This window comes from Gordionus sp. m RMFG-2023, chromosome 1 (assembly GCF_954871325.1).
Source record: "Gordionus sp. m RMFG-2023 chromosome 1, tfGorSpeb1-WG-v2, whole genome shotgun sequence".
In the NCBI taxonomy this organism is placed as follows: domain Eukaryota; kingdom Metazoa; phylum Nematomorpha; class Gordioida; order Chordodea; family Parachordodidae; genus Gordionus; species Gordionus sp. m RMFG-2023.
In genome coordinates, this window is record NC_088775.1 from 7400481 (window position 1) to 7414370 (window position 13890).

At 25.9% G+C, this 13890-nt stretch overlaps 1 protein-coding gene across 1 annotated transcript; it reads left to right on the forward strand.

Annotated features, from left to right (window-relative positions):
• Positions 1 to 1373: 1373 nt before the first annotated feature.
• LOC135931442 (uncharacterized) lies at positions 1374 to 13122 on the forward strand. The gene is made up of 5 exons (XM_065468554.1): positions 1374 to 1618; positions 1663 to 1752; positions 1805 to 2078; positions 7823 to 8007; positions 12202 to 13122. The coding sequence occupies exons 1-5, from the start codon at positions 1435 to 1437 to the stop codon at positions 12348 to 12350; spliced, it is 882 nt and encodes a 293-aa protein (XP_065324626.1). The 5' UTR covers positions 1374 to 1434; the 3' UTR covers positions 12351 to 13122.
• Positions 13123 to 13890: the final 768 nt, after the last annotated feature.

Genomic DNA, 13890 nt, shown 5'->3' on the forward strand with positions numbered 1-13890 from the left:
TACATCCATAGATAAAGTTTTCATATTATTTTATAATCTAAGAACTAAAAAAATATTTTCTTATATTATATAAGTTTTATTTTAATACATTAAAATTCAATTTTTTATTAAAATTCATGTACAAATATGATAAAATATTATTATTTAAAAATTAACATTATAATATAGAGAATATAATAAAATATGTCATATATCAGTTTAGGCTTAAAAAAAAGTGATACAAATGTATATTTTTATAAAAAGAAAAAAAACATATTAAAAAAAATAGCGAGGTCGGGCCATGATGTTTTAAATATTTGATAATTAGATCTAATTATAGATACTGCGATTTTCTGCTTGAGTTTGTAAAATGGAGAAAGGTATGATTTTTTTATAGATTTGGATATTATTTTGAATAGATTTAAAGCCGCTTGTCCAAAAGAGCAGGTTGATGTAGCTGCTATAGGAACAAAGTGGTTATTACACATTAGGTGTGAGTATTTTATATTTTTTTAGAGATTCGGCTCTGTTAAGAGGATCATGGGAATTATTAGATGTAGCCATGGGATCAATGCAGGTAAAATCCCACATTAAAAGCTTTCCCATGAAAAAAGATACGACGGTTTTGCCACCAGGGCGTTTTTTTTTTATCTAAAAAGGATGTAGGTCTAAAATAAAGGGAAAATTGGCTTTATTTAAAAAAGAAGCTATTATTGCATTTATTTTATCATGTCGGCTGATTTTTCATATAAATTTAGAGTGGAGAGAGTGTCTCCCATACGCGTCTGCCGATTGATTGCATTTAATGCAAATATAATGGGTGTAAATTGATTGCATAACGAAAAGCGTCTTTATCTAATAGCTGGTTATTTAAAATGCTGGGATATGAATCTAACATGCGATTATTTGAAAATAAAAAACATATAAATAAAAATAAATCAAAAATATATATTAAAAATATCTATCCAGCTAAAATTATTAATATATAATTCTAAAAAAACATTTAATACATAAGTTATTCTAATATTAATTAACTCATTAAATTTTAGAATATTTATTTTTGTCTGGTATAACATTTTATATAATAATTATAAATGAGGGAATAAAATATTAGAGAATTAATCTAAATATTTATTTAATATAATGATATAAAAAATTTAAAAAACTTTAAATTTATTATCAAATAATCTTGATTTAATAAGCATTGGTTTTCCTGTAAATATATCATTAATGCGGAGTCTCTCAGCATTGAAATCATTTAGCTGAGTCTCATATTTTCTCTCTAAATTCATAAAGAACTTCTAATTTTATTGATAATCTAATTTATTGAAAACCCGTTAACCTTATTCAACCAATAAGTTACCAATGATTCATGGAACTCTTTTCAATACCTTTCTAGGTTAGGTTTATTGTCAAAAAAGAAAAAAGGAACAATTATGCCAACTTCATTCAAATATGAATGATCATCGTGCAGAATTAGACACAAATATTTTAAATTTTGTTTCTGACATGGAAAATGAAAGAGAAAAGGTGTCATCAGACAGCGAAGAGAGCCATATTAGTGATAAAGAAAACTCCCTACAAAGATTATGGAATCATTTTCAAATGGCTGCTATTGCAGTTTCACAACTTTATAAATGTATTTTTTGGCTTAGATATTTTTATACTTCAATTATTTAAAAGCATGTGAAAATATAAACCCTAGTGTTGAACAAGAAGAATTGTGGATTCCATTTCAAAATGCATCTCTTGCTATCACCTCATTGTATAAAGGTGAATTTTACATTTAATTGCCCTTAACATCTAATCTTTTAAACATATAAAGAAGCTGTTGAATCTCAGCAAAAAAGATTTGAAATTGCCTTCAATTTAGGCCAAAGAAAAAGAACCAAAGAAATTAAAGCTTGGTTATCTTCTGTTCACTCAAAGTCATCACAGATTAAAAGAAACAATAATAATTATTTTAATTATACCTCAGGCAATAATAAACGAATTAAAAGGGACGAGATGGTAGCATTTTTAGAATACTTAGATGCCAAATCAGGGTTTTACCATAAATGCAAATCATTATCACCTCGGAACTACCTGTCTTCTCCTAGGTTAAATAATATATACATTTATGTTAGCTATAATATAATATTTTTTTTATTATAACCCTTTTTATTTTTGATTGCCATCTAAGATAATATAAATGGAAAAATTCCAATTACTAATCAATTAAATAGGCTTCAAAGGGCAGGAGTTAATTTAAATTATAATTTATAATATAGCTTATTTGCTTTTAACCTAAATTATATTCAGGTTGAAAGCAATAAAATATTTCAGGTAGTTAATAAATTTTGATATCTTCTGGATGAAATATATTTATTATATAATATTAATCATTTATTTAATTTTTATATTTTCTGGCCAATTATTTATGCCTTAAGGAAAAGCTTTTTTAATATTAATTTTTTACACGCCTTATGAATTTAAAAAAAAATAATAATATGATTTTGCTCATTGTCATTCATTTATATAGTGTTTCTAAAAATGATTTCAAATTTTTGATCTGAATGGTATATGATTTAGTTAAATTTCACATAGCTCAACATGGTTGCCAGGTCTCACCCCTCTGCAATAAATCCACAATTTAAATATCCCATAGTAAAAAAAATTTATGAAGGCAGAGATTTTGAAAATAAACATAATTATTTTGAATATAAATACAAGTACATTTTAAGAAAATGTATTTTAAATATAAATATTAAATGCCTATAAAATAATATAATTTTAAAAAAGTAATAACATTATAAATGATATTTTTATTAACCATTTTATAAAAATTAACTAATTAAAATAATATAATAATAACAAAAAAACTTAATTAATGCAATTATATATATATTTTTTTGTGATATTTAGTTTTTTCACTAAATATCATATTATTAATATTAAATTTCAAACATTATTTATTGCACAATTGCATATACTATAGACCGTGACTGCTACTGCCCATGATTCACACCCACGTTTATTAAATATCAAGACTCATATAATGCTATATTTAAAAAATGTTTTTAATTCTTGCATTTTTTAATAAATATAATTTCTATCTACCCTAAGAAAAACTATTAAGGTAATATTTTAAATAATATTTAGAATAGATTCTATAAGTTGTTATTAATAAAATATCTGAAAAAACAGTTTCCATCACTTATAATTGGATCAACTTTATTAGGATCCCCCTATTCCAATTTTGAGTATTTTGCCACACACTCAAAGTCATGCCTGACTTATCAGAATGATATTTTTTTTCATTCTGATGTTGTTGGCTGGAAAACAAATGAAATCTTGAGGTTGATAATTATCAACAAGTTTATTCACTAAAATAATATTTATATTTTTAACTAAAAATATATCATACATAACACTTTTGGCTTGGGTAGGTAATTTTCTATGGAAAATGTAATATGTGTTTTTGCCCTCTGCTGCTTGCTAAAAGAATATGGACCTTTTTTAATAAATAAAATATATAATAGCTTGTGTATATATTACAACTAACCAACTAGTGTATAAATTACAACTAACCAAAAGCAAGTTTGGAGTTCAGTGCTTGTATATTGTGATATCCAATCCCATTTATATTACTAGCTTAAATTCAAAATTTACTATATATAAAAATGTAATTTTGTTACTTGACTAGGGCAAAATAAGGCCTGACACATAGCTTTTTAGCAAGGGTATTATTTTGTTGTGACTTGAACCCCATTTTGTTTGGTATTATATTACTACCTTAAAAACAAAATTTACTATATATAAAAATGTTATTTTGTTACTTGACAATGGCAAAATAGGGCCTGACATAGCTTTTAGCAAGGGTGTTATTAGGTTGTGACTTGAACCCCATTTTGATTGGTAATATTTTTCTGTCTTAATTTATTATATTATTTTATATAAAATATAATTTTGTTACTTGCTGAAAATTTCCTCCCTTTCCTCGAAAGACCTATCACTGATAAATCAGATTGTCTGAATCTACCTCTTGAGAGGCATTTTTTTTGATACATTTTATATTTTTGAGAGTTTCGAAAATTATTTTACAAAAAATAAGCATACCTTGTCGACTGTTTATTAATTTGGGCATAACTATGGTATTGGAAAAAATAATTTGAGATCCAGTTCCATAACATCAAAATATTTTCCAGCTTTGACTATATCTTCATGTTTTTTTAATTTTTCAATAAATACATCAAAGATTTCTTGAAGAAGGTCGTTTACCCTGAAAAGGGCAGCAATATTCTTTGCACCTTTTTAAATTTTTCATCGATAGTTAAATTTGTTAAAGGAAAAGTATGATGTTTTTTGATATATTTAAGAATGACTGCGCTGAGTGTTCAGGTGCCAATTATAATGTATTCTGCATATATTTTTTGCTACATCTCTCACCACAAAGTTGACTAAGATAAATATCCAATTTTGAGATAGCATGAAGTGCTAGTATATGACGATGAGGAAGCTTATTGCCAAAAATCCACAGGCACAGGAATCCAATCTGACTTTTCGGTGATAGGTATTTCAAGGAAAGGGAGGAAATTTTCATTAAGTAACTAAATTACATTTTACATAAAATAATTTAATAAATGAAGGCAGAAATATATTACCAATCAAAATGGGGTTCAAGTCACAACCAAATAATACCCTTGCTAAAAACGCTGTGGGAGGCCCTATTTTGTCGTCGTCAAGTAACAAAGTATTACATTTTTATTTAAAATATATTTCATTTTTAAGGTAGTAATATAATACCAATCCAAATATACCTTAATAGTTTTTCTTAGGTAAAGAAAAATTATATTTATTAAAAAAGAAATAAATTTTTTTTTAAAATATAGCGGTATATCAGTCTTGTTATTTAATAAACATGGTTGTGATATTTAGTTTTTTCACTAAATATCGCGGGCGCTAGCAGTAGTAACGGCCTGCAAATATATAAGAGTTATAACATCGAGCATATATAATAAACATAAAACTATTCTAATAATTCTTTGCGCCTCTTATTTTATGGGTTCTTCTGGAAGATATTTTGAAGTACTTTCCTCTAATATGGTTAAATGATATGAAAATATCTCAGATACCCAGCTAAAACTATTTAATAAACTATTATAAATATTATGGATCTGGAATTTGTAACTTAGTCCTATATTATCTTGAAAAAAAATATATTTCTTCACTCTCATTTTCGGTATCTTTTTAATAAAATAGGGTGAAATAGATACGATCTTGTTTTTTGTCACCAAACTTGAATCGCAAAATTAATATTTAAATAAATAAATTGTGGAAAGTGTTGTTAAACGGCTCGTTTTAAGCCGATTTTTAAAAACGGCTAACTCAATATTTTAGCCCTAAAAATGTGGCATAAGCCTCAAGATTTCGACAATATATATCTGGACCTTTGTTCCTTCTATGATCAAAATCTTCAGGCTTGGGTAATATTTTTCTGGATGATGTATTGAGTTAGCCGTTTTTAAAAATCGGCACAAAACGAGCCGTTTAACAACACTAATTGTATTTCACATTTTATAATTTAATATTACAAAATATTTTTTAATATTAAATACAAATATAAAATACTCTCTAAATTAGTGCAACTCTACTCTAAATTATTCAAATAAATACTAAATACAAATATAACTCGGATCACAAAATTAATATTGAATTTGTATTTAAATACAAGTATTCACGATACTTACCAACCCTGAGGGTAGGTGACAATTATTTTTAAAATTAGTTGGCTACATTAAGATATAACATGACTGACAAAATAATTAGATTATACCTGTTTTCTAAATTTTTTTCTGTCTATGGAGTAGTCTTGCATAAAATGATTTGTATTTTAAAAAAAATCGCTGCGATTGGCTTTTGGTTTCATGACTCAAGTCGCGCGATCGGTAACTATGAATGCGATATGATATTTACTGTATTTTATATTTGGCTCAATATAAATTCAGGGTTGGACCTTTGACTTTAACTATCTCCCCAAATTAAAAAAAATTAATACTATTGAATGATAAATAATATTCAGAAATATTATTTGCTTAATTTTTTTATTTTATAATTAAATTTAAAAAGAAATTAAAGATTATCTAGTCTAGTTTGTTTTAGTTAAATATAAGAAATGGATGTATCCTCAAATAAAGAAATTTCAGATTTTTCTTATTGGAATTCAGTTTTTAAAAATAATGATAAATATATTTTAAACTATAATACGAAATGCGCATGACATTTTCTCATTGGAATAAAATAATTTGATTTTGTAAAGAACAAAAAATGGAATCCAATAAGTCATATCTCATAACCCGTCCGAAAGCTGGACCTTTGCGAGAAATATTTCTTCCGCGATTTGAATATTTTGACCTGGAAACCATGCCAGTGTAGTATTGTAAAATCAATACCATCTAAAATCAATATACGGTATTGATAATTTATGACGGAACCTCAACTTTTACGAATAAAATCTAAAATATAAAAATCTTTGAATTGACATTTATAGATGAATCGACAATTATATTATTTTAAAATTTTCTGCAGGATGGAGTTGAATAAACAATATAATTTTAACCAAAAGAAGAAAATTATTACAAATATTGAGTAATATCAAGAATTGTAAAATAAGTAAATTCCCCGAAAAAATTATATAAAAGAAGAAAATCATTTAAATATATTTAAAACTATTAAATCTAGTGTTGTTAAAAAAGATTGCTAACTCAATATTTTATCCAGAAAATATTGCCTAAGCCTCGAGATTTCGCTAATAGATGTCCAAACCTTTGTTCCTTCTACAAATAAAATCTTCAGGCTCTGGATGAAATATTGATTTAGCCGTTTTCAAAAATCGGCTCAAAACGAGCCGTTTAACTACAATAATTAAATCTATTTTAAATAAAAAATTTTACAAATCGAAAATGGCCGCCAATATTTTTGAAGCGATGTGAAAAATATTTTACATTTTTAATGGCCGCCAATATATTTGAAACGATGAAAAAATATATAATTAAAAAATATTTTACAATTTTATAAGCCGACAATATATTTGAAGCGATGAAAACATCTCTTCAAAATCAATACGGTATTGAAACTACAATAGATGGTTTTCACAATCCTACACCGGAGTGATTCTTATAATTTAAAAAAGGCCATTTCACCTAGTTCATCTTGTTTACATTACATGATAGGATAAGAAAGTGCATTATGTTTGTAATTTTTTTAAAAAATAAATGTAAAATCTGGATAATTCTGAATAATTTTTAAAATTAATTTTCCTGTCCCATTCCACTTCCTTCCTATAAAATATTAGCCCATTTTTGTTCCCGGAACTAAATACTTAATCTGTAAAATATTATAATCGATACCTTAAGGTTTTTAAAGCGGTTAGAACCAGATTTAAAATCTTCTCTTGTTAAAAATCGCCATTTTGAATATAGCAGGAGTTAAACCCTAACCAAGTATTATCTGGTTTTAAAGGTTCACCTAATATTAATTAATTCATGGTAATGCAGCAAATGTTGGTTTTTAGATTTACTTCTATTTTCTGTGCTTTTCCAAGGAATAAAAGAAAATTTAAAATTATATTATTTGGGTTCATAAAATAACTGCCTTATATTATTATTATCTAAGATCAAATGATTGAAAATGAAAATTATTAACGTTAATGATTGGAGATCTAAATTTATTATATTTTAACTTATTCACCATGATTTTAAAAGATAATATCTTTGATTAATTTTTATAGCCATATTTCTATTCCGTGATTTAATATTTATGTTTTCTCCTCCCCCTAAAAAACTCCAACTCCTATTTTTTTTAGAAACCGTGGCTTTTCATCATCGCCCTCACCTTCACCAAATAATCTAAGACACCGGGTAGATCACGCTAACCACATGATCAATCAGGTCCAATCAGAAGAGAGGATCGAATCTTCCCGCCGAGGCAGGGAACAGATAAACGAGGAATTGGACGTTAATAACTTTGTTCAAGCTCTCAACATGAATGGTTATTTACTTATATTTAGTATAATAATGTAATCTAATAACACCTTTATTTATTTTATTATGGGAAAATTCATCATGTCATATATTATTGGGAGTGGCATTAGAGGTGGGCGCGGGCCGTGAAATTACGCGTACGCGATGGGTCACGGCATGAATGTGAATAAATTTTAAATTATTAGGCGTGACGGGCCTTCCCATTTGCCGGGCGTGATTGGGTGTGAATATAAATATCCCGTTAATCAAGGAAATTATAATTTTTAAAACTGTTTTTTATGAATATAAATTTGCAATTTTATTATTATACAATATATATATTTTTTATAATTTAATTTAGTTCTGTTTGAAAAAATAATAATTTTTGAAAACAAAAAAATACTTCCGCATTTAACATTTTTTTCCCCCGTTTTATAAAATTTCAATTGAATGAAAAACAATAAATCTCCCAACTCTCGTTCAGCAAAAATTTGGGAAATAAATAAATTTAATTTAAATGTTTTATTTTCATTTATCTTTACTAAAATTTAATTCAAAGAATTCTCGGTTAATCTGAGCTCGGATTCTCGTCCAAAGTATGTGAAGTTCATCTATAAAAAAAAAATTAGTAAAATTTTGTCAACCTTCTGAAGGTGATACGATAATTATCAAAACCATAAAAAAACAGGACATTCTTTTGATGGAAAGATTTATTATGCAGCCAGTATATAAGTTAGGCTTAATTCTAGATCCGAATTTCAAGTTTTTAATAGACGAAGAAAAGGAAGATATATAATATAAAACAATAATTAGATGATATGTGTATACTGTCATTTATAACTTTTTTAGTTTAACCTACACACATAAAAAACCTAATATCTTAATTGAATCATTAAGTCAATTTCCAGATGATTATATTTATAGTGAAGATATCGATGAAAGTTGTGAGCATGAACTTAAAAGATTAATGGCTCATAAAACAAATAACAATGACAATATTCTTTGAAGTTTTGGAAGCAGTAAAATTGATTTCCTTTTTTGAGAATAGCTAATAAAATTTTATCAGCCCCGACAAGCTCCCAGTGAAAGGTAATTTTCTATAACCAATCTTATTAGAAGAATGGCGAACACAATTGAAATAAAGAACTCGAACATTACTCTTTTTCTAAATAAAAATTTTGATTTATTAATTATAATTATTTTGTGTTATTAATATGGAATTGGAGAAATAAAATACAAAAAGCTTAAGTATAGCAATAAAATCTGGAAAAATTTTAAAACAACCGTGAATTTTCGGGTGTGACGGGCGTGATGATAATATTGTCTTTCGTGAGCAGGCGGGTTGGGTAAAAAAATTTTCAGCAGTAAGCGTGAGGAGGCGTGACTTTTTTTATTGCCATCTTGAGTGGGCTTGCCGTGAATAAAAAATTAGGCCCGCGCTCACCTCTAATTGGCATTACTAAGATTGAAATTTTTTAAAATATTATTTTATACATAAAAACTTAACTTCTCACCACCTTTTTTTAAAAAAAGAAATTTAACTGATAGTTTTTTAGAATAGTTAGAATTTTCCTTGTGATCTCAAATAACTCCCAGTGATAAATTAAAATTTTTTGCTTTACCCCCATAACTAAAAATAATCCCCTCACTTTATTGGTTATTAATATCTAACAAAAAATAAATTTAAAAATAGAGGATCCAATAGAAAGGAGTTTAGTGAAAAATTAAAATGAGGTCGGGCTGGGAAAAAAATTGATGGAACTTAGAATTTTTCCATTTGCAGACCTCTGATATACATTACCCTTAAAAATATGGAAAATGCACATTTTATAACTTTATAAATGTTCCATTTTTATAGAAAATAGGGAATTAAATAAAATAGCAAATTTTAATATGAATTTCAAAAGTTATACTTGAAGAAGATAATTTTAGATTACATAAATTCTTCCATCCAACACTTAATTAGCTCGGAATACCTTGAAATATAAATGAATTTTTTGCAAAATATAATTTTCATTGTTAAAAAAAATATTCTCCTATTTTATATTACCAATACCAGCATTATATTTTTCATTCCTGATCTAATATTTTTTTTATATGATATTTAATATGGATTTATATAGCATTTACATTTTCAATACATGTATTTTAAAAAATTACAGTAAATTAGATATCTAAATTATATAATATTAGCAACTGGCCATGCTACTTTATTTAAATTTTTTTTAAAAATGGTTATCCATCATACGAATATTTAATATCAGAATGGCATTTCTATTATCAATCTTGATAAAACCAAAATGAATTTGTGTGAATTAAGAAATAAAACATTTTATTTTGTTAATTACAATATCAATTATAACGAAAAATTAAATAATTATAATTTTGATATATATATATAGTAAATAAATAAAATTCAATTAAAAAAATAATAAACAGAACACATTAAACAGGAATAACCATAATAATATTCATTTTCACAAAATTAATATGGCTATAATATTGATAAATTTTTTAAGCCCGTTTGGAATTTAATAATTAAGATCTTATCTGAGCCATGCATCCATGATCTTTGTACAAATTAAAATCAATTATTATACTAATTGATATTTACTTTATCTTGAACAAATAAAGATATTATTCGATTCTATATAAATAGTCAATTTTGAAAGGAAACGCAATTCTCTTGAGTTGTATTAAAATCTAGATTTTTTACAAAATAATTAAACACGTGATAGTGCAGTCTCAAAGCGTTGGATTTTGATACGGAGTATCCCAGGTATGTTAGCCAAAAAAATTAACATTAGGTTATTTAGTCTCCTTAAATTGAAGTAACTATTAATTCATGTAATACTTGATTTTATTCATACAATAGATCATGCGGCATGGCTCTACTTTATCTAGTAATAAATGTTAAAATTTATTTTATGCTTCTAATACTTTTTTTTTAAAATGACGCTTAGGAATTTATAAAAGATATGTGATTTGTATCTTAAATTCCCAGTGAAAATTTTACTACAGCAATTAATCGATGGATCTTAGAACCCAATCCTTGTAAAAACAACTATTTTAAAGGAAGGGCTTATGAGACATATTCAAGAGAAGATTGTGTCTTAAAAAATTATACTTGGAAAACGTCATGCAGTCACTCGGGATTTAGATTTATGACTTGAAAGTCTATTATAATTAGAAAACTGATTTCTGCTACAAACATGTCAAAGGAAGATTATATAAAGTTGGGATAGTCGTTATTATAAAATGTCTATCTATACTAATCTTTAATTTAGACTATAAAAGAAATATTAATGTTGATTCAAAAAAAGGAAAAGATTAAAAATAGGCTCTTAAATACGGTGATTTGCTAAGTGGATCCTGAAAAATGGAGGAACGTTCTCCTTTCATATAAATCCGACAATGTTAAGGATTCTGCAATAAGAAATAAGAATGAAGCCTTTCGTACTGATTCTTTAAAAATAAACTGCCAAATATCCATTCCAGAGAGCACAATGACATGGATTTTTTTATTCTAAAGGCGAAGCTGATTGTGAACGGCATAATAAACGCTTTAAAATGTATTAATAGATATTAGATCAACAACTTTACCCAAATCATCTATTCCTTATTTCCTGGTGGCACACATGTATTTTAAAAATATGGGGCACCATGTCATAGTGCGAAATAGTTTTAAAAATGGTTATCTAAAAGAAGGACCCATATTTTGGATGGTCAGCATCGTTATAAGTCCAATTGAAGCTATATGCTATCACTAAGAAGCCATTTAAAATCGTTCCTACTACCCAACTACTAGGATGAATCTAAAGAAAACTATGGAAGATTTATTTAGGGAATCATGGGGATTTTATAAATTCAATACCTAATAGAATAAACGCTGTTATAAAGCGAATGGAGATGTAACCAAATATTAGATTCAAATGGACGAAATTTATGAATGATAAATTTAAATGGCCATATAATTTATAAATTTATTTTTGAATTGTATTTTGATATTTTTTATTTAATAAAATTATTTTAATATCACTATTTAGTTAAAATCTTGTATAATTTATTTTATCTAAATTTTAAAAATGCATATATCGAAATGTGGGTAATATAATATTTTATTTTATAAAAATGCAGATAGAACATTACAATTCTAAGCCTACATAACTTGCATTATAATATTAAAAAAATCTTTTCAAAAATTATAAATAAATGAATATAGGATCCCCTAATAGCGATTCACGCACTCATTTCTTCGCTCCGGACCTTCTGGTTCCATCTAATCCGAACCTGTCCTTAGATTCTCGCAAAAGACTTTTCTCCGCCAATTATTCCAAACAGCTGTTCATCAAAAGGCACAAGCAAATCTAACACGTTTTAAAAATATTATTTCGCGCATGCGTTAAACTCCCCCCTTCTTCATAATAAAAAAAATGAAATAATGGTTTTTTTTAAATAAAAAATATTAATTTATATTTTAATTACTACTTTCTCCTACTTCTTTTTTTTAAATTTCAAATTACTTATAATTTAATTTACAAAGGCTTAAATTTCGAACTTTGTTTATTTATTTTGTAATTATTTCAAAGCAGACGACTTTTTTTTTAAAAAAAGGTTGCCATAACATTTCCGTTAGTTGATTATTAGCAAATTGATATTAATTATTTTGTACCTCAGCATTAGCTTCACTATAAATCCCTGTCCTCATTCCTTTCCAGATAAGATTTTGTAAGGTGGCATTTATTCTTATTTTAATATACTAAAATTTTATTACTTATATTTAATAGGATTTCGAATATTTTTTTTAATTTAGCAAAATTTTTTTAAAAGCAAAACATTATTTAAAAACCTCCCATTAGCCTCATTATAATCGTATACTATTTTAGTAACGACTTCTATAGTAACATATTATTTTTTTGTTATATATATATATATATATAAAACTATAGACTGGTTCATTATAGCCCACCAGTTTTCTTTTTTAACTAATCCCCCCCCCCATCTCTACCGCAATTTACAGCCAACCTCGAAAGGTCCTCTTAAAGATTATAATAATTATCATTACATAATTATGTTTATTTTAAATCTTCCAATTATATTATTCGAAATGTTTATAATAAAGTTTTGAAAAATCCTCCATAATTTTAATTATGATTATATATTTTTTTATTTATTATTGTAATAATTTAAAAAAAAATTAATAATAATTTTATATTTTCAAAATAAATAAATAAAAAAAAATTCTATTTTTTTAAAAATAAATTCTATTTAATAAAAAAATAGATCATGATCTCCTTGGCCCTTATGCTTTATAATAATAAATATTGAATCAGTTAGATTCTGGATACACTCCTTGGATTCCATTATTGGATTCCACCAATTTTCCACAATCTTAAAAAAAAGAATAATTTAAGTTTTAAGCAATGAGTATTTCCTTATAAAAGCATTGAATTAAATTATTGATGATATTGATTAATTCCTTCAACTGTAGAAACAGTTTTAAAACCTTTGATTATAAAAGGAAACAATGGAAGAATTCCACCCTCCCCCCTCCCATAAATTATAAGGCTTATATATATTTTTTATGATTCACGAACACTTTTAGCATGCTACATTTTTTGATTGGAGTAGGTAGCTACGTTACTTATCTAAGAAAGATTATTAACGCAACTTTTTGCTACTAACATTTTCGTATTTATATTAATAAACATACCATATTTCCAAAAATGTTATATTAATATATTATTATATATGTTAGCGGTAATGTGTCATTTTTTTTCCAACTTTAAATCATTTTTTGAGCACGTTTTTTAAATTTATAAAAATCTGATTCTTTTGGAAATATGTTCCACCATGTTTAAAATACCTATCCTATGAATTGTATAAGCAATTTTGCCGTTATCCTTTGCAT